The sequence below is a fragment of the Gobio gobio genome (genome assembly GCF_949357685.1).
Source record: "Gobio gobio genome assembly, chromosome: 19".
Lineage (NCBI taxonomy): Eukaryota > Metazoa > Chordata > Actinopteri > Cypriniformes > Gobionidae > Gobio > Gobio gobio.
This window is the reverse complement of record NC_137112.1, coordinates 15,651,718-15,673,504: the sequence shown is the minus strand read 5'-3', so window position 1 is coordinate 15,673,504 and position 21,787 is coordinate 15,651,718. Positions and strand designations below refer to the sequence as shown.

The window sequence follows — 21,787 nt, the reverse complement described above, 5'->3', positions numbered from 1 at the left end:
ATTGTGTGTAAGCAATTAGATAAAACTGTAAATGAATCCTGTTTATTTTAGCTCATGACTCATAGTCCAGGTGTTAGTAATCTGTGCTTAATATTTGTTCCAGGCAACAATTTTTTAACTCACGATTAACTATTCTAGATGAAGGCCTACTCTTGGCATAATTTAAACCCTGTCCAGGAAACCACCTCTTGAAAATTCATAGAAAACTGAGCATTTAAAATAGATATCAAATAATATTTCTCAGTTATGTTACCGAAATTCACCTTTGCAGTGCAGAATAGACACAGTCACCTTCATAATTACTATAGACATGTCAGTACATTAAATTATATTTGATGAATGTAACTCAAGCTCTATTTGGACAGCAATCTTTTCTCAGACTTTTAAGTAATTTTTCTCCTTTCTGACCTCTTGCTTCTTTAAAATCTTACTTCTGCATGTAAAATTATTCCAGGGTTCCCGCTTGTCCTGGAAAACCTGGAAAATTTATGACAAATTTTCCAGTCCTGGAAAATTAAAGAAAACGTAAAATGTCCTGGAAAATCTTGTTGTCCTGGAAAAATACTTTTTAAATTGTTCTTGGGTTTTTCTTTAGCCGAGAACAAAGAGCTTATCACTGGCCCTAAACAATTACTGGTAGTTGCAGAAGGCGTGACACAAATCTGACTCTATATCACACAGTTGCAAGTTTCTATCACAATTATGCCAACTCTCAATTGCAAGGAAAAAGTTAGAATAGCAAGATAAAAAGTCGCAATTACCTTTTCTTTTTATTCTGTGGCGGAAACAAGCTTCCATAGTCATAAATAATGTATGATTAAACTGTACACCTTTTTAAAGACTTGAAAAACTATATTTGGCGTGATCCTTTTCTTTTATTCCCGCCGTAGTAAAATTGAAAATGTCATGGAAAATGGTAGCTAAAAAAAGTGGGAACCCTGTATTTGTTTGTCATTTGAGAAACCAATTCTGTTCAAGTAGTGTTATTGACAACACCTTACCCTAATGTTTGTTTCAAACTGACTGTAGTTCAGTGTTTCCCAACCCTGTTCCAAGAGGCTCAGCAACACCACACATTTTGAGTGTCTCTTCTCTGAGTCTAACGAGCTAATGAGTTGAACCAGGTGTGTTTGATTGGGAAGAGTTGAATTTGTAGTGTTTGTGATCCTCCAGGAACAGGTTTGGGAAATGGTGTATTTCATCATCTGACAGCTGTCTCTACAGTATTCTTCATTGATAATAAATGTATCGCCACTAACTTTCACCAAAGCGCCACTGCAGCCCACATCTCCTCATGGCTCCCTGGAGGCTAGCACAGATAAGCTCTCGTGTGTCAGGGGCGGTGTGGACGTTTACGACGCGCTCGTCTAAAGCAGCGCAGCCTTTTCTCTTTTAGCAGCTCTGGCCCCTGCCAAAAACAATGATGTCAGCGCTGTTGCCATGGAGCACGGACAGACGAGCTGAAACATGCCAGTCAGGAAAATAGGCCGCTTGTTTTAGGAAGTACCTTGTGAGCTTGTCTGAGCTTTATCGTTCGTTTACTTGACTCTGAAGGCCAGTCGATGTATGCATGACTTATTTCATGAGGTTTAGTGTGGGAGAGGACACCCGGTTGGGTTATTTTTTAACATCTCTATTCATCATTTTACTGTAAATAATCCAATGCAGTACTGTGAAATTCAGGTCTGGCTTAATAAATGGATCGTACAAATTTTCTCAGGCTTAGTTAACCTCATCGCAAGTGGAAAGTCCCATTGGAGAGAGTGTGCCAGTTGTAATTTTCCGGCCTAACTCCTACACAGTGCTTGCGAATGCACCGAGTGCCCTTGTGCTGCATCTCATATTTGAGCGGATTGAGAGGAATCTTCCAGCACACTTTAAGAGACACGTCACAGTTGTTTCTGCATTACAAACCTCCAATGCAGTACTTTTGCAGAGAAGGAAGTTTGTTGTACACTCTTGTGACCTGATTGATTCAGGGCTCCAGACAAATAAAATTGGCTCCTATAAGGGGAAAAGTTACGCGGCAAATTATTTTAAGTGCCACAAAAGAATAAACGCGTTTTAATTTTTCACGTGCAATTATATGGGCGGTGTTGAATTTTATTTTAAGCTCCTTCCATTCTTTCTCATGAAGACAACAGTTTAAGTAAAAATATAAGGATTATGTGCATATATTAAGTAAAATGCCCCTTTCTATAGTTATTTTTCTAGCTGACTAACGAGTTTGAGCATTGAATGGCTTTTCTGAGGTAAATTTAACGTTGTGACACGATTGTTCTTAAGCTGTTTTATACAAGCTCCAATGTGGAAATGCTGATTAAGCGATCTGTCAGACTGCATTAAAGAGCACCAAAAAGTTTAAAGTTTGTTAATTGTTAACTAAAATTAACAGACAAGTTAAAAGTGACACAAATGTGACGGGTAAGAATCCATATCAGTATTAATTAAAACAATTAATAGCGATTAGTTAGCGTCCACACAGCTGTCAATTTTATCTGTTGTGGTTATCCACGTTCACTCGCAAATTAATATTTTTGGTGAACCGTTTTTGTCGCAGTCTGGAGCCCTGTGATTGAAGGCATTTACAGTACAAATATTGAGACTTTACAGCCTCAGTGTATCAATGTAATCAGGGTTTGAAATGAACTTTTTCACTCACCGGCCAATTTGGTTACTAAATTAAGTTACCGGCCATTCAGAACTTCTACTAGCCAAAGAGAAGAAATAAACCAGATTAAATACATCATAGCATATACATTATACATAGGGCTGGGCAATTTTATCGATTCTGCGATATAAATCGATATTTTTTCTCCCAAGAGAGTATCGATTTTTAAGCCGCGAGAATCGATAAATAAGTCCCATTCAAATCCCCGTGTTTACCCCCATTTACGTTGCAGGAAGAGCGATTTGGTCAGCCAGCCGCTAGTATCGCTGTAGAGAAAGTTACCCGTACTACTGACTTTACACAGACGCCGACGTCTAACTTACCTCTTCTTGTTTACGGAGTCAGAGCGAGGAGATTCAAAAAAATGGCGGTGAATATAAATCCAGCGCCTTCATGCTTAAAAGCAGATGTGTGGGAGCACTTAGGGTTTAAAAAGAAGAAGGAAAGCGACGACAGACTCAGGGGTCAACAACATGAGTCGCCCGCAAGGACCACACGAGTTGCCCGCGGGTCTGTTCTAAAAATAGCTCACCATAGCAGCTGCGTTCAGTCGCTTCCGTGTTCATTTAAGCGCAGGGCTCCAGACTGAAGCCGAATATATACTAGTGTCTGTAAATAATAAACTGCAAAATTACTCCTGCATGTTTTGCGTCTGTGTGGATGACGGGCGCCGCGCAATCGCTCTTGTAGTCTCTGCCAACACGAACGCATAAACCTTCACTTCATGAGAATTTACCGTTTCATTTGAGAAAACTGGGTGCGTCTCAATCAGCTCCTGGTTCAGTAGTCAGGGCACTGATCAGGACACAAGTCAATGGGCTGATCCCTGATCAGTGCCCTGACTGAACTAGGGAGCTGAATGACTGAGACGCGCACCCACTGTCATATCATCATGAACACAGACACTGGTAATCACGGCAACCCGTCAAAATAAAAGTTCGGTTTAAGGTGAAGAGATTGACTACAGATTGTAGCCTACAGTAAAATTAGCTACGTCTCTATGTAATAATAATACATCTCTACTAATAATAATAATTATGAAATAAATAATACTAATTATATAATTATTAATGGTTGCTTATTTTTCACTTGATCTTTCATTTATAAACAATGTTTACTTGTAAACAGCATACAGCCTTTACATGTTTATGTATTATTTACTTATGATTATCATATAAAATAAAACATTTATTTAAAAATAAATAGTGGTATTGTAGAGCCGCAACTAACGATTATTTTTTCTGTCGACTAATCTAACGATTATTTTTTCGATTAGTCGACTAATCTAACGATTATTTTTCCAGACTAATCTTATTATTCTTTTTTACTGATTATTGTATTTCAAAGAGGGTAGTGAATTTGTATATTATTTTAACATGAAATCAATGAATGATGACAATATTAATTGTATTTCAGGAAGGGTAGTGTACATAGTATGCCATTTTATAAAGAAATATATGAACACAAGAAGCTTTTTAAACATAATATATAATGATACTATTCATCATAAAATGTATACAGAGTAGGCCTAATTAGGAAAAGTTGTTTACTATAGTAGTTGAGTATGATTTAGGCCTACTTATTGATTTTTGTCAATAGTAAACGAAAATGCACTTGTATTTATCTGCAAAAGGTTCACATACAGGAGCTTTCAGCATAGTGTTAATGTATAACTAGTCGTCTATTTTGAAGGTGCATAAACAACGACTAAAGCTGCCAGAAGTTTTTGCCCAAACTTCAAAGACACATTTAAATGATTAAAGCTAGAGGCATATCTTAACTTTAATGTTACTTTAATCATGTAAACTATACCTATATACAGCAAGTTATTATGCATATGTGTTTGGGACAGAGCGGAACCAGGTCGCATTTACAGCAGATATATGCAGCCCATAATAAATAAAAGCACGAGACGTACTGGGGTTGGAGAAGAACCCAGGAAAATGTGACCGTCTGTTGCAATACACGCGCCACGGTTCAGCTGCGCGAGAGAACACTGGCAGCAGGGTTGCCAGGTTTTACACAACAAAACCCACCCATTCGTTACTCAAAACTAGCCCAAAACAAGCCCAATCGCGTTTCGGGGAGGTTCTTTGGTAAACATCGCGTTCGGGGGGGTTAAATATGTGTGTTTTTTTTGCTTCAACCCGCGGACATGAGACACAGCCCACGGCAACAGTGTAGAAGTAGCCCAATTCCGCGGAAAAAAGCGGACTTGGCAACACTGACTGCAGTGTGAAAGCTCCCGCTCTCCACGCGCACAGCTTCTGCTCTGCCACCGCGTGCAGTGTGAAACCGGCGTTACAGAGCGAACAAAGAACAGTTTTATTCGGCTTCTGTTTAAAGTACTCCCACACTTTAGAATGTCGCGGTCTGGCTTTATATGATAAATGATCATTTCCACTATGCCCGGGAGCAGAAGCTGCCATTATTCTAGATCTTCTGTTCCATTCTAGAACGTAAATATTGTGCCGCCGACGCGTCGACGCATTTCACGCACGTCAACGTATTTTCGTAGTCGACGTCATCGACGACGCCGACGCGTCGTTGCAGCCCTATGGTATTGTACCGACTACTGGAACTACTACTATACTCTTTCAGGTGTAAAACAGTTTGGATAGTTGTTAATATGAGAATTATGATGCATTATTTAAGAGTTTTATGTATTATATAACATGAGTAGCTCTCTTTGACTTTCTTTTTTAAAAGCTCTCAAATTAAAAAAGGTTGGAGACCCTTGACTTAGACAAAGCATTGCGGTTGGTTTGCAAGCTGTGTGACACAAACGTGAAATACTCTAGAAATACTACCAAGTGTCAGTGTCAAGCTAAAAAAGCTGTCAAAGATACTGTTCAGAACAGGCCACTTGCTGCAATTTTTAAAGCTCCATTGTTAATTGCAATATTGCACTTTATTTATTTTTCAAAGGCTTGTTAGCTACAGTTTCAATAAATGGAACTAATTTTCTCAACACATCTTTGATTCATTTTGTCCAGCATTTGCAAGCTGTAGACTCTCTGTCCAGTCAGAGACATATATTGTGTAATTGATGATTTTAGTTTTCAGTTCAGTTAATTCAATCCAAGTAAATGAAACACTCACAAGATGTCACCAAAATCACTCTGTCCCCTTTAAATCTTTCAGAAAATGATGTAAGTGTATCGAATTATATCGAATCGAATCGTATCGTTGGCTGAATATCGTGATATACATCGTATCGTGAGCTGAATATCGTGTATCGTATCGTGAGATTAGTCTATCGCTACAGCCCTAATTATACATATATTTAATAATTTTTAAGAGTTTTATATTGTAATTTCACAGTTACTCTCCAAATTAATGTAGAAAGAAGCTAGACAATATATTTTAATATATTTGCTGTAATAGCATCTTTTTATGAATGAAGGGCAGTATCACTGATACTGATATCTCTATGAAACTGATTTTTTATTAATGATTAGACACTCAACATTACAGTATAATTGAAAGCTTTATCAATTTCATTTATTATATCAAAAACATTTATTAGGCTTTAAAAAGTAACAACTTTTAATTTAAGTGAACTTAAAACAATCCTGACATAAACCCATTATAATAAATGCCATGTTTACCTGTGGCATCCCTACCTGTCTAATGGAAATATACAGACATTTAATAAAGTTATCAAACAGTCTGCACTGCATAAATAATACATTTAAATGTAGATTAATCCTTAATAATGCTATCATTTTTCTCTTACCTTTGTTCTGTGATTGACATTTATCACAGACATCACAGCAACTGGTTTATTGACTTCTGTGACTTAAGATCTGCCACTGCTGAACATGATGCGGATCTGACGCACTGTCACTCGCATCTCATTATCAGTTCGTTTAAGACTTTATTTACCTAATTTAAGATTGCTCTTATGAGGATACTCGACAAAACGGGCACTTTGGCATAAGTCTGTGTGTTTGTTTGTTCAAGCGCCAGAGGGAACTCTATTCTGGTGCGCTGTCTGTACGTCACAGATAGAACATTCACGGACAGCGTGCATGAGCGTGCTCATGTATATAAAAAGTGAGTAAACATAAGTGACCCGCCAAATTGGCTAGTGATTTGACAGTGTTACCCGCCACAGTTGATTTTTACCTGCATTTGGCGGGTGTTAATTTGAAACCCTGAATGTAATGCAATGTTTTCAAAATACTTTACTGCATCAGTCGCTGATCTTTGTTCTGCTCTAATATGGAGGAGTGTTCTTGAGAGAACAATGTCTCAAGAAAGCATGAGTGAGTTTATGGTGATTGCTGTGATTCTTCTCTCCGTGATTTGATGGTTTTTATGATCTGAAAATCAACATCAAAGCAGTGGCCTATATTGACTAGGAGCTTTCATGTGTAATATAACGTAGTGGTCGACCGGTATGGGTTTTAATGGGGCAGTTCTAGTATCTCTGGCAGCTTGGTGGCTGATATAATACATTTAATATACACTACCGTTCAAAAGTTTTGATCTGTAAAATTCTAAAATGTTTTTAGAAGCCTCTTATGCTCACCAAGGCTGCATTTATTTAATTAAAAATACAAAAATAAAATGTAAAAACAATAATATCGTGAAATATTATTAAAATGTAAAATAACTTTTTTCTATTTTAACATATTTAAATAATTTATTCCTGTGATCAAAGCTGCATTTTCAGCATCATTACTCCAGTCTTGAGTGTCACATGATCCTTCAGAAATCATTCGATGATGATTTGATGCTCAACAAACATTTATTTATTAATTACAACATTTATACAATTAATTTAGTCCAATTTATTTCAAAGTGATTTGAAAACAAACAGGTACACAAATTGAGTGAGGAACCGTTTGCACAGAATCCATTGTTTATCTATCAAAACGACTCGTCTGACGCAACAATGTGTTAGCCAATTCAAATGTTTTTGAATTATCTACATTGAGGGGCTTTTCTCAGAAAATATTGATATATGGGAAAATTGTTTAGACAGTATTTACTAAAATTAACTTTAAGACCGAAATGGTACACTATCCATTTTGGACTCCGACTCCTTGGTGGAATGACCAAAAAATCTGAAAAATCCTTTTTGATTAAATGTTAAGACAAGGCAAATTTGCAGCAATAACCCTGTTATGTATTTATATATTTATTTATTTTTTGCTTGTTTCATCTGTTGTAAAACCATGGTTCAGTGGTTGAAATGGTAGAAATATTTACAATGTATGTGTTCATAGCACTCAGCTGACATGTTTTTGTGTTCCGTCCTATTACTATTTTGATTTGTAGTTGATTTTAAACTCAAGACACACTGTGTAGAGTAGACTTTCTCACTTTGCTCACTCGCATCTTTTTCAACAATCGCTGGGATCAGATCATACACAGCACCAGGGCATTTCAGAATCACACATTAGTTTGTGTTATCACATGAAGACTAGGGGTGGGTACCGAATTCTTTACTTTTAAGGACTAAATTAAATTAACCGAATTACGTCGATACTACGGAGTACTGAGTCACATTAAATCAATCAGTACCAAATATCAGTAGTCTATATCACCAGATGCACCAGATGTTTGTGAATATTAAAGGTGCACTATGTAAAATCTTTTCAGTAAAATATCCAAAAACCACTAGGCCAATGTTATATATTTCGTTCAGTTGAGTACTTACATTATCCCAAATGTTTCCAACTATTTGTAAATCATGAGAAATTGCCATTTTAACCAAGGAACCGGGATGTGTTAAGGAGTCGCCTCTCAATGGCGTCATATCTGCGTTCCCCTCGGTTTCCGGTTTTATTTTGCAGGAACGCTTTACTCTTACTACAATGTGTTACAAGTGTCATGGCAGCCGCTGAGTGAACGCACAGAGTAACGGCATAACATAATTTTCAACTCGCTAAGATGTATCTAATATGATGAACAGAGCTGCGTTACCTCATACTCATGACCGGAAAAGTGGAAATGCCGCCGGTGTTAACTCAAGGTTTAATTGAAAAATATATTACTGTTTTACAGTAGAATTTAGATACGTCTCAATGTAATAATAATACTAACACTAATGAAATATAATAAACTATCCAAATTTATAAATTATCAAACTTTATTTTTTAAGTAATAAATCAAAAATGTTCTTCCATGTTTTAATTTTAATAGTATAAAGCTTAGTTGTGCAGCACTTTGTTTGACAAAAAGTTTAATTAAATAGAAAAAAATATATATATGGTTGTTTTTATGAATTTAGTTAAGTAGCTAGTAGCCTACTATTTACTGGTAAATATTACAGTAAAAAAACATCACTCAATGTCAGAGCGACTGAATCAGTTTTATTAATGCTGGTTGTCTTGTGTTTCTGGCAGGTGAGGCTGCTCTGAGAGGCGAGTCCAGAATGCAGTCCATGTCCCTGTCCTCTCCAGTCGGCAATCACAGGACGGGCCCTCCTCCCATCAGCCCCAGCAAGAGGAAACTCAGTGGGGACCAAGCAGACGATGACATCGACTGTAACAGCGAGCATGTGGCCAAGATGAGCCGGTTGTTGGCCGCGCAGTTGTAAGTGGAACCGATAATATCTCATCTCATTCTGAAAACATCTTGTGTGTGTGTGTCCTCTCCACCAACATGGACATCTGGTTGGCAATCAGGTCTTTTTTAGAAACCCTCTTACTCAGCTCAAGTTATGGCCAGTGTTCCTGCAGAAAGAGCTTCTGGAATGCTTGGGAATGTGCTGAAGACCGAGGCCTGGGATTCCTGACATTCCCGTTGATCAGAGAGGAGCACATGGGCTGTTTGTAGTGCCTGGCCGTGCCCTCATGGCAGAGCTGTGAACATTCCCCACATTCCAGCCCCGTTTGGAAGATCGGCGTTCGGTCGTGGGACACAAGAGGAGCTGTTCAGCTGTGAGAAAGCCACACTGGTGCTAGGCAGAACAGCGCACGCTGATTTATGACCACCAATTTGTTCTGTAAATTAGGATCCAAGTGCAAGAGCCAGTGCAAGGCTCGGCCATTTCACTCGCATTTGCAACTAAAAGTGGATGTGTGCGAAGCAAATTATATAATGTATTTTGGAGCACGCGTGCAAATAAACAATCCCTGCAGATCAGTTTTCTTAAATGTAGGATCATAAAAAGCTTCTTAATGATCCTTTTAAGGCATCTTATATTTTGGGGATGAAAACGCATAAATCGTGATACTGCATAATGTGATTATTCAACTTCAAAAGGCTGCGATTTCATTAAATAAATGTGACGCTTCATGTTTCAAAGCCTGAAGGTGGAGCTGTTGTGCGTTCCACTTAGGCCTGTCACGATAACAAATTTTGCTGGACGATAAATTGGCCAAGAAATTATTGCGATAAACGATAATAGTTGTTCTGAGACCATTTTTTATCTTAAAACAATCTTTACATAACCCCATTATAATAAATGTAATTTTTAACTGTGCCTTCCCTGTTAGACATATACAGAAATGTAATAGTTATCAAACACCTTTCTTAACTGCATAAATAATAAATGAAATATAGATTAATCATCATTAAAGCTACAATTTTCTCTGTTCCCGTTATTCTTTGATGAACATTAATGACAGGCATCATCAGTGCTCCTGTCACTTTAATAACAGCCACTGCCGAACATGACGCGGATCTCACGCGCTGTCCCGCACATCTCATTTCCTCACAACTCTTTAAGTTCACTTAAGACGTTATTTAACTAATTTAGGACTCCTAATATGAGAATATTCAAAATTCTCTATGTTGTTATTGTTTGTTCATGAGCAAAAGAGAACTCGATGTGAGCCGGAGACTGACGTGAGTCTGTCTGTGCGTCGAGTGTGTGTGTGTGTGTGTGTGTGTGTATCAGAGTGTCCCTCGATTAGCTGACATGAGACGCAGCTAGACAGACAGGACATTGACATACAGTGCATTCTCTTGTGTCTTGTCGCACTTAGAAGCATTTACATGTATAAGAGCATGATCATATAATGTAACGCTCTGCAAAAATGGATATAAAAACGGACGCTGGAAATTATCGCGGCCGGAAAAATGATCGAGCTCATTTTTTTTATCGTGCGATTAATTGATTTATTGACTATCGCGACTGGCCTAGTTCCACTGGCTCACACACATTGAATGGAGCAATTATGACAATGTTTTGTCATTTGTTGTTTGAATTCGCTCCTGCAATAATAAAGCACAGACATTTCAAAATAAGAGTCCCGTGTATTTCGGGCTTGTTTATTAAATAAGTCATGCCATGTGTCCAATTTCCACCTGGTTATTTTTTGGTTACACAAATTGTAATGGCCATTTAATTTAAAGTAAACTATTGTAGCTTCTGTCTGGGATGCCCCGTCACAAAGACTAACAACATTCTATGAGGCATATTATTAAAAATATATATTTGACTAGTGTCAGTGTTATTTTGGTTAACAAAAACTAAAACCATAAAACATCTCTTTACTTGAAATTTGTTTTAACTGACACAAAATAAATATAAAACAATATCACTATAATGGCAAAAATCTGTTAGTGTGTTTTATATATATAAATCCAGAAATTCAACTTAGGCACACAGGTGCTCCTTGGGAAAAAAGTGTCAAGCTGTGCAGTGAGAACAACAGAAGCTGAGAGTTTGAAGTGCTCCTCAGCATGGTGAAGTCTTGATGTTGTTTATTATTAGCAAACCTCTGCGGAAACAATTTACAATATAATTATAATTATAAAACAATTTATTTAAAGGGTATCCAAAATAATTTTGAGTTTTGTAAAAGGTGAAGTTGAAGTTTTTTATACCTTTTTTTTATACCCCTGTTTTTTTGAGACCCTCAAGCTAACTTGGAAAACTTTCTACAAAAATGTTTGAGTTTTTCCAAGGGTAGGAATACGTTTATATTTGAACTCTGAGGATTGAGTTGTTCTTTTGCCTCTGTATTGCTCCATATTGACATGTGATTTTGATCAGGATGGAGGTGAATGAGCCGTTCTTGATTGTTTTCGTTGGGAGCGACACCGGACACCACAGGCTCAGGTTTCCATGATGCTGTTTTTCTATAGAAGGGAATGAAGGGGCTGGGAGTGGGGGCTGGGAAAATCACTCTTCCTGTGTCGTTACTCACCATAAGCTTTTGTCCAGAGTTGGAAAGTTGTTTTAAGCATCTCTGGCCCTCTGTTGTTAGAAGCGTGCGTCTGTTGTTTCATGTTATGCTCGTTTTTGATCTGTAGTTTGTCTGCGTTTGTTTACTGTATGATTTCTAGTCTGTCCGTGCCAGACTAAACAGTTTAATGCAAAGAGATAAGACCCTTCATATACAGCTTCCTCAATGCTGCCAATGAAACCTCGTAGGGCTAATAGAACTGGACTCTCCGGGAGACATATTGTCGTTGAGTGGGCTCTGTGTCAGGGTGGGGGCCATTTTCTCATTCTCACTGCTTCCATGAAAACAAAGGGCCTCTTATCCGGTCAGCCCACTGCATTCTGGAAGCTTGCTCCGGCCTGTCCCACTGGAGACGCCCCACTGCAGAATAAGGCACACTGTTCCTGCCTTGGTCCCTATTGACATCTACAACAAAATAAGAGTCCCTCTGGTTTACTAAACGGCTGATAGTGCCATATTTAAAAGGAAGGTTTAAAGAGGACCTATTGTGCTTTTCTCCATGTTAGGGCTGGGCGATATGGCAAAAAAAGAAAGAAATCTAGATATTTTTCTAGAACGATTGACTGATTAAAAAAGAAAAAGTATTTAACTACTCAACTTAAAAAAACATTACTACAATATGATTCAGGAAACATTCTCTTTATTAACCATCTGGTTAAAAGTTATATTCCAAATGCACACACCTGAAGTGCTCATCATGGTGTAAATGTAAAACAAATGACTTATTTGTTAAATATGTTTGCACAAAATATGCATGAAATAAAGTATGAAGGCAAATATTGTACAAACGTATCGTAAACATATCCTATATACTCAGAAATAATATAAAATAAGAAAAACGCTAAATGTTTCTTAGCCAAAAAGTAATAGCAATAAATAACAGCAGTAATAGGCTATTATTAACAGAAAATGCTTTGTAAAAACAGAAAATAACAGCACGTTTCAGCCTGTCATCATCATGCAAACATGATATTAAACATACAGTAGTAGCTCTTTACAGGTTTTGCATTACATTGAGCTATTTTTTTCTGTTTGGCTGTTGCACTCGTGTCTTTAGCAGCGTCTCGCGCATGAAACGGCATTATAAAAACACGCCGCTCAACTCTCGTCTAATATCTTTGCTTTTTTCCCATTCCACTGCCTCAACCTTTTCAACGCAATATCAGATTCTGTGTGAACAGTCGCTAGACGTCACACGACAGCGGTTCATCAAGCGCGCCATCATGTGTATTATCAACATGTCTAAATGTAATGTTTGCTAACATTTTTATTCAAAACCGTGATTTAAAAATACAATCGCAGTAAAACATTACATTAGATTTAATCAGGATACATTTCCCATCCCTAGTCCATGTTTGCACTGTCTTTAGTGTGTGATGTTGCCGTTTGAGCATGAAAAGCTCCAGTTCTTCTCTATATCAGGGTCAGTGTTTTTGAACTCCCTGAAACGCCTCTATTGTAGTCTCGAGTTTTAATCCGGGAACCAACACTTCACAATATTCCTCATTATAATAATTCATATGCAGAATAAAGGGGCGGGGCCTGGTTGAGTTACTTAGTAGTTTTTTGAAACTGGCAGTTATGGTAAGGGGAGGGACATTTCTCAAACACCAATCACAACATGCTGCTCCAGCTGACCAATCATAGCACATTTGTGTGTTAAACACAATCTACTAAATATAGATTAAATACAATCTACTAAATACAGACAACTTCATTATAAAGAAGAAAAAAAATATATATATCACAATCTATGACATAAATACTACTATAAACTAGATAGTGGATAAACTAGGTTAGTGGATAATTCACCAGCAAAAGTGACTATAAAAATCATGTGCACAATAAAATCTAAACATTTAGGGGGGAAAAATTGCTCCGTCCGCATTGAAATTAGGGATGCACCAGTTGACCGGCCAAAAACCGGAACCGGCCGGTTTTTGCTTCTAGCGCGCGATCGGCAACCGGCCGGTTTTCTTTGTATTTTTCTGCCGATTTATCCGGAACATACGCCTATATTCAGGGTTTTTCCTACATTGAAAATTTTTTGGCGGCCGCCAAAACAAATTTTTTTCCCGCCAAAGCTTTATTTGATGAGTTATTGTGATTTATGAATGATGTAGAATAGATGCTGCGCATAACCGACTGTCAGAGAGAACGATCAGAGAGCTCCTCCCCCGCTCGCATGCTCTCTGTATTCAAAATAAGCATTCTTAGCTTTCTAATATTTCACATATTACGTTAATCAAAATCAAAAGGTCGGAAGACCGAATCCATGTTGCACGTGGCGCTATCAGACGATGTTTTCCTTTAATAACCGCTGGGTGTGAAATGCGCTCAAAAAACATTGACTGATTCTCTGACCAGCTGACATAAACCATACTTTCAATAAACGGGAAACAAATCCTATCCGGTTATGAAGTGTTTTCTGTGTGTTTACAAATCTTTCGCGATGTTCTAACAGACGGGATTCGCACACAACGCGTCTGCTAATGTCCGATTCGCGACCTAATGACTCATTTGAACCGAATCATTTCAACGACTGGTTAGAACAACTGATCTGTCCAACACTGAACTCACGAATCAGTTTATTAATTTACTCAGAACAATCTGAAATGAGAACACAAGTGTGCTTACCCAATTTAGCAAGAGTGTAAGAGTTAGTTTTAATGATCCACAGTCTTACAGCCATAGTCTTCTAGTATCAGTCTTACAGTCTTGAACCATACTATAGTAAAGATACTACAGTAAATTGTAGTATATTATAGTATTTACTACACTTTGTTAATTTACTGTAGTATATTTACTATAGTACGGTTCAAAAACACTATAGTATTTACTAGAGTAATTTTACTATAATATACTCTAGTATTTTTTCATGTGGGATCAAAATAAGATAAGCAAAAGTTACAAACTTTCTTTGAATTTATATAAAATGTATTGTCAGTATTGTGCTTGCAGATCACGTGGGTAGGGTACTTTTTTACTGTGTGTGCGTGCGTGTGTGTGTATGGATGACCATGTCTGTCAGCCACCACCGAAGACCATTTTTGACCCAGGAAAAACCCTGATATTGCAATCATTCGCGAACATGTCACTTGTGTGTTACAAACGGAAACTGGAGAACTGAGGAAGAGCCGCTTTTCTGCGCGAGCCTACCTCTCCGGATAGTGAGCGTTTGTTCAGCTCAGCTTCATCTGCTCACACAACGCGTCTGCTAATGTCCGATTCGCGAACCAATGACTCATTTGAACCGAATCATTTTAACGACTGGTTAGAACAACTGATCTGTCCAACACTTGAACTAACGAACCAGTTTATTAATTTACTCAGAACTCCTCTGAAATGAGAACACACGTGTGCTTACCCAATTCAGCAAGAGTGAATTGTAAGAATTAGTTTAATCATCCACAGTCATTCAGCTTATTTATGTTGACAATGTGTAGTGAAATATAATTTAGTGTAGATTGGAGTTAGGTGAGACCAGAACAAAGTTGTTAGCTAGCTGATAATTTTACTAAATTGTATATGGTAGAAAATTAGGCTATTTATTAATTTATGCTACTTTTTAATATTGATATGATTATACCAAAACAATTATCATTAAATAGTGTAAAAAATGAGGATCAAAAGAAACAAACATCAAGGTAGAGATCATACATAATATCAGATGTCAAAATAAGATAAGCAAAAATTACAAAAGTTTCTTTGCATTTATTTTACATGTATTGTCAGTGTTGCGCTCACAGATCACGTAGGTAGAGTTCTTTTTACTGTGTGTGTGGATGACAATGTCTGTCAGCCACCACCGAAGACCATTTTTGACCCAGGAAAAACCCTGCTATAGGATGATCATTTTTATTTGGTAACACTTTAGAATAATGGTCATTAGTTAATATTGGTTAACTAAATTAGTTAACATTAACTAATAATGAACTGCACTTATAAAGCGTTTATTAATTTTGTTAATGTTAATTTCAACATTTACTAATGCATTATTAAAATCTTGTTAACATTAGTTAATGCACTGTGAACTAACATGAACAAACCATGAACAGCTGTATTTATATTAACTAACGTTAACAAAGATGAACAAATACAGTAACAAATGTACTGCTCATGGTTAGTTCATGTTAGTTAATACATTAACTAATGTTAACTAATGACCATTATTCTAAAGTGTTAACTTTTATTTTACCTTAATTACATTGACTTAATTTGATTTAAAAAGCACCTGCTGTAGCATCTTAGTTTTTTTTCGTTGCACTAAACATTATTTGATTTAACATTTTGGAACAATTATATACTTTGGTTTTATTTAATTTCACTGGTAAAGACTTTTTTTCTTTACACTGAATTTAAAAACAAATGCTGATTTAAGTAACATCTTTGTTTGGATTGCAGAATATGCAGTTGTTGCCTTTAATTTCACCTTTCAGCCTTTTAATTTCCAATTAAATTTCTTGTTAATTTCAGATTGCGGACTTGTTTTCATTAGCCAAAAGCCAATTTAGCCTGTTAAATACCAAATAAACATCTTGTTCATGTATACTTTCATTCTTTTATTGTGTAAAAAAAAAAAAAAAAAATGGAAATCGGTATCGGAATCGGCCAGTTTTCTTGAAAAAAATCGGTATCGGAATCGGCCATGTAAAATCATGATCGGTGCATCACTAATTGAAATGCTCAAAACACAAAGAGAAGAGATATCGAGGGCAGTGTATCTATCTATGCTATATTTTATGAAGCCTTTTCTTTTAACAGTTTAACATTTCAGTTACTGTGAACGTGAAGAACAATACAATCCAACTCTAGTCCACTGTTGTGATCTAACAGACACCCGGTTGAAAGTAACACGATTTAGAAACCGCAATAAACTCCAGCCAGATAAAGTCATTTTATGCGAAACTATAGACTGTTATCTACTGATCAAGCATAATAGAAACATTGAATCATCTTGGAGAGGGTTTCATCATGTTGACTGTCATAACCGAGCAGTTTGAAAGCTGAATGGAAAATGACTGACAGACGCAGCGGAGGGAAGCATTCACGTAAACTTGAATTTAATGACTTAAATATTCATCTGTACCTCACATTAAACTATGGAGTGGCTTCAGAACACTTAATATAGTGCTCAAAGCGTTGATGATGCTTTATAATGTTTTTGTGCCTTTTGTAGGGGGCAATACAATACCACACAATATTATATGCACAGTATCGGATTTGGATCGGTCCTGTCTGACCGGTGCCCGATCTGGCAAATAATGGTGGATTCCCAATAGAGACAGGAACTAAACGGAGCGTTACTGACAGACTGAAAGAGAGGAGCCGCAACAATGGAGAATATGGGGAAATGGTCAACATTCAAGCAGGAAAACCTGCTCTAGTAGAGCCAGAAAACGACATCAAAGACATAATATGGACTCCTTGAGCAGTGTAGAGCATATATGCTACAGACTTCCAAGGGAACCTTATCATTAGCAGTCCATACTTTTAAAATTTGACCTAGATCTCCCTTAATGCATCAGGACAGCCATCTGATTTCATAGGTTCTCCCGGAGCTGGGAATAATCCACGGCAGCCTGTGTGTTCCTGCTGGGAAATTGGAGACTGTGTCTTTCTCATGCATCCATAGCCAGCCAAATGGAGAGTCATGAAAAGGCAGTGCCAGTGTGGTTAGGGTTTATAAAATAATGTTTTTCTGCTAACTTTTTTTATATATATACATGTATATACAAACACATGAGTAGCTCATTTGTGTTTGGATTATAATTTGTCAAAGCAAGTTAGCCAAAGGGCTTAAAACTGATTACACTCGGTGTGGTAAGGATCCAAACTCTGAAACTGCCATTTACCTTTTTTTGGATGCTCCTTTTAAAACCCGAGCCAAAAATAATCAATGTGCCAACATGTTTTAGCTGCTTCAGTAAACGCATTTAACATTTACAAATGGGGAGTAAATATATTCAGAAAGATATATAAATGTAACGGTAGTTAAAAACATCTCGCACTATTAATAAAGCTAATGTTTTAAAGCAGCTAGAAGTATGTCTGATATTGAGCAGTGCGTATGGGACGGCTCTATCCGATGAAGTACCATTTCCACAGAGCTGACTGTTTGTATCCTGTGGTTCTGCCTTCCTAGCCTTGATTTCTCCCAGATGTTTCCTGTATCTTTGTGGGCGAGGGTCCAGTGACTTAAAGGAGAAATAAGGGAGAAATCTTCCTGCCAAGATCTGTGGTGGAATCGTGAGGTTTTGCTGCACGGCTATGAAATGCAATTATGAGAAAATGCTCCTAGTTTTATTGGCCTGCATCTGTGACTAAAGTGAGTCTTGTAGAGTTCACATCACTTTTATAAAGTTTGGAGCAGACTGCCTACCTCGATCGTCCTGCATAATGTGTAGATGGCTGTTGACTTACTAAATATATTTTTTTTCAGGGGAACTGTTAGACAAAGCATCACGCTGTCGCCTTCAATGGTCAGGTTTCTCAACTACTGTCATGGCAGAGGAATAGTTTGAAAATGTTCTCACCGATCATGTTAGTTAGTGTTTTTATCCAAGTTACCTTCACATCCACATATTGCTCCTAGAATACTAAGGCTTGTTACTGTCACAGTAGGGCTGGGTAAAAAATATTGATTTCTTAATTTTAATCAATTCTCATTTTTACTAACCAATATCGATTCTTAAATCCCAAATCTATCCTGTTTTCAGTTCATGAATGAACGGAACATGGTAGCGTGCCTATCCAATAAATCACCATAAGTGTTATTACTTTTGATATGAAACAAAGTCTCAGATTTCAAATTACGTCCATTTTATTAAGAAATCAAAAAGAAAATACAATTTTGGCGCTGTTTAATGTTGTGTGATAGATTGCTGTAGCGCATCCGTTCACATGAACGGATCATCTCATCCACTTAAATAAGTTACAACGCGAAATAAACATTAATGGATTAGTTGACTTCAAAATGAAAATTCCCTGATAATTTACTCACCCCCATCTCATCCAAGACGTTCATGTCTTTCTTTCTTCAGTCGAAAAGAAATTAAGTTTGAGGAAAACATTCCAGGATTTTTCTCCACATAACGGACTTCAATGGCAACCAACGGTTGAAGGTCCAAATCAATGCAGTTTCAAAGGAAGGGCTTGAGAGTAGGCCTGTCGCGATAGTCAATAAATCAATTAATCGCACGGTAAAAAAAATTAACTCGATCATTTCCAGCGTCTGTATGTCAATGTCCTGTCTGTGTGGCTGCGTCACAATTCAGCTAATCGAGGGACACTCTGACACACACACACACTCGACGCACAGACAGACTCATGTCAGTCTCTGGCTCACATCGAGTTCTCTTTTGCTCATGAACAAACAATAACAACAAAACAGAGAATTTTGAGGATTCTCATATTAGGAGTCCTAAATTAGTTAAATAACATAAGTGAACTTAAAGAGTTGTGAGGAAATAAGATGTGTGGGACAGCGCGTGAGATCCGCGTCATGTTCGGCAGTGGCTGTTCTTAAAGTGACAGGAGCACTGATGATGCCTGTCATTAATGTTCATCAAAGAATAACGGGAACAGAGAAAATTGTAGCTTTAATGATGATTAATCTATATTTCATTTATTATTTATGCAGTTAAAAAAGGTGTTTGATAACTATTACATTTCTGTATATGTCTAACAGGGAAGGCACAGTTAAAAATAACATTTATTATAATGGGGTTATGTAAAGATTGTTTTAAGTTCACTTGAATAAATTCTTTTTTAAAGCCTAATAAATGTTGAAATTGGTAGCTTTCAGTTATACTGTAATGTAACGTCATTAATGTTTCATAGAGACATTAGTGATACTGGCCTTCATTCATAAAAACATGACAATACAACACATATTTAAAATATGCTGTCAATAAATGTTTTTTTCATTAATTTGGAGAGTAACTGAAATTATTACAATATCAAAACATAAAAACGTATTATCGTGATTAATTACAGAAAAAAATGCGGTACTTTTTTTTAATAGATTCCGATATTGAATCGAATCAAATTGCAAGCTTGTGAATCGAGATCGAATCTTGAAATTTTTTAATACCCAGCCCAATGTCACAGTTCTAATTGCACATTATTTACTATTATATTGAGCTAAAACATCGAAACACAACAGAGCTTCATGTGAACATAGATTCACGCTATTCAGAATCCCAAATAACAATGTTCTTTCTCGGAGCAAGCGTCTTGAAAGCACTCGTGGAATATTGCCAGAGCATTTTGCTCACATCAGAGTGGAATAGCAGGGAACTGAAAGATCTCATTAAAAGGCCTCTTTGCTGTTTGCTTTCAAAGGATCTTGGGTGAAGAGGCTTTCAGCAGGTCTTTCTAAATATTTTTCGGCTTCTCTTAGATCTGACCTTACTGCTAATATGATGCCTGAAGTCAATGTAGCTTCACATCCTTGTGCTATGGTGTAAAGGTGCGGCCACATTGGTGAAATTGTCAAAAATGGTCTTGATAGTGTAGTGATTGTATGGATCACAGATGTCACTTTTAAACCAAGCAGATTTCTGTTGTTTACCTGGCATGTCCATGTGTCTGACTTGAACACGTGGGGAAATCGGGCAAGCGAAATGGCTGATTGCATGGATTCCGATTTGGACGATTTTCTGCATCAGTGACCGGCCGGTCAGTCTCTCGTCTTACCGATTCAAATTTTTGTTGCCAGCGGCGCGTTCTCGCCCTCTTCTCTCCATCGATGATGTGATGCGTGCAACTTTTTAAATGAAAGATCACACAATTTTAACAACTGTTATTTTAACAGTAAACCCCTGTTGTGTTGTGCACCACTTTGTTTGCTAAAAATGGAAGGGTTTATTTAAATTTAATTTGACTAAAAATAAATGTTATGTTTTATGCATTCATTTGATTACCAGAAAAACTAAAATACATGACACAGAATTTCTTTTTTAGGAAAAAAAAAACATTTCAAAGGGCCCTATTATTGTAAATAAATGTAATACATTTTATAAATGTTTTTATTGATTAAATTAATTAGACATGTTTTTGATTAAATCATTACAATGCAATCCAGAAGAATTAATATGGAAAAAAAAAATTATTTGGGAAAAAATAAAACTGATTTCTTACTGCGCTTAAACACTGAAATACACAAAATTGTTACAAGGTCCATCTTGGCGAGTATTCAGTTAAATAAAATCTTGACTGAATAACTTTTGTAACTCATTTTAAGCATTAAACTGTATTTAATTTTTGCAATGAAGACTATCCAGCTGTTGTTTGAAATTTGTTTTTTTTATTAGTGTTTTTTTATATTATTATAATTTTTTTTTTTTATGAAAATACAATTTTGCATTTCAGAAAAGTAGATTTTTGTTTGTATATGCTGTCAATTATAGTTCTTTGAAAAGAAATCAGAAGCAGCAAAAATCTGTATCGGCAGGTCACACAACAAAGAAAATGTAAATGGGAATCGACCTAGAAAATTGCAATCAGTGCATCTCTAAACAATATACAATACCTCGATACGGTTTGCTGTGAACTCAGTGATAAATTTAAGTTTCTCAACTAATATGTCTGTCTTCTGTGGATCAAAAAGATGCTTTTGAAGAGCATCAACAGAGTCAGAACTTTCAAGCTACATTTGTTAGTTGTTGTTACTCAATATCAATGCAGTCCTGCTGATAGTCGCACACATGGACTGCATTTATTTATATAGCGCTTTTAACAGACCCATGGCCATCCAAAGCTCTTTACATCTTGCCTCACATTCATCCACCGATGGCGGTGTCAGCCATGCAAGGCGCCATCCAGCTCGTCGGGAGCAGCTGGGGTTAAGTGTCTTGCTCATGGACACCTCGACACTTGGTCAGGTGGAACCGGGGATTGAACCACCAACCTTCCGTTTTGTAGACAACCTACATGAACCACTGAGCCACTGCGGCCCCAA

At 36.9% G+C, this 21,787-nt stretch overlaps 1 protein-coding gene across 3 annotated transcripts in view; it reads left to right on the top strand.

The window, feature by feature from the left end:
* The window catches only part of vgll4b (vestigial-like family member 4b), a 76,404-nt gene that overhangs the window by 44,950 nt on the left and 9,667 nt on the right, over positions 1–21,787 (top strand). For all 3 annotated transcript variants that reach the window (XR_013818604.1, XM_079844974.1, XM_079844973.1), the window contains one exon: positions 9,031–9,220. Coding sequence is in view for 2 of the 3 variants with exons in the window: in XM_079844974.1 (XP_079701100.1) it covers positions 9,031–9,220 (190 nt within the window). In the remaining variant the exon portion in view is untranslated. The remainder of the gene's footprint in view (positions 1–9,030; positions 9,221–21,787) is intronic.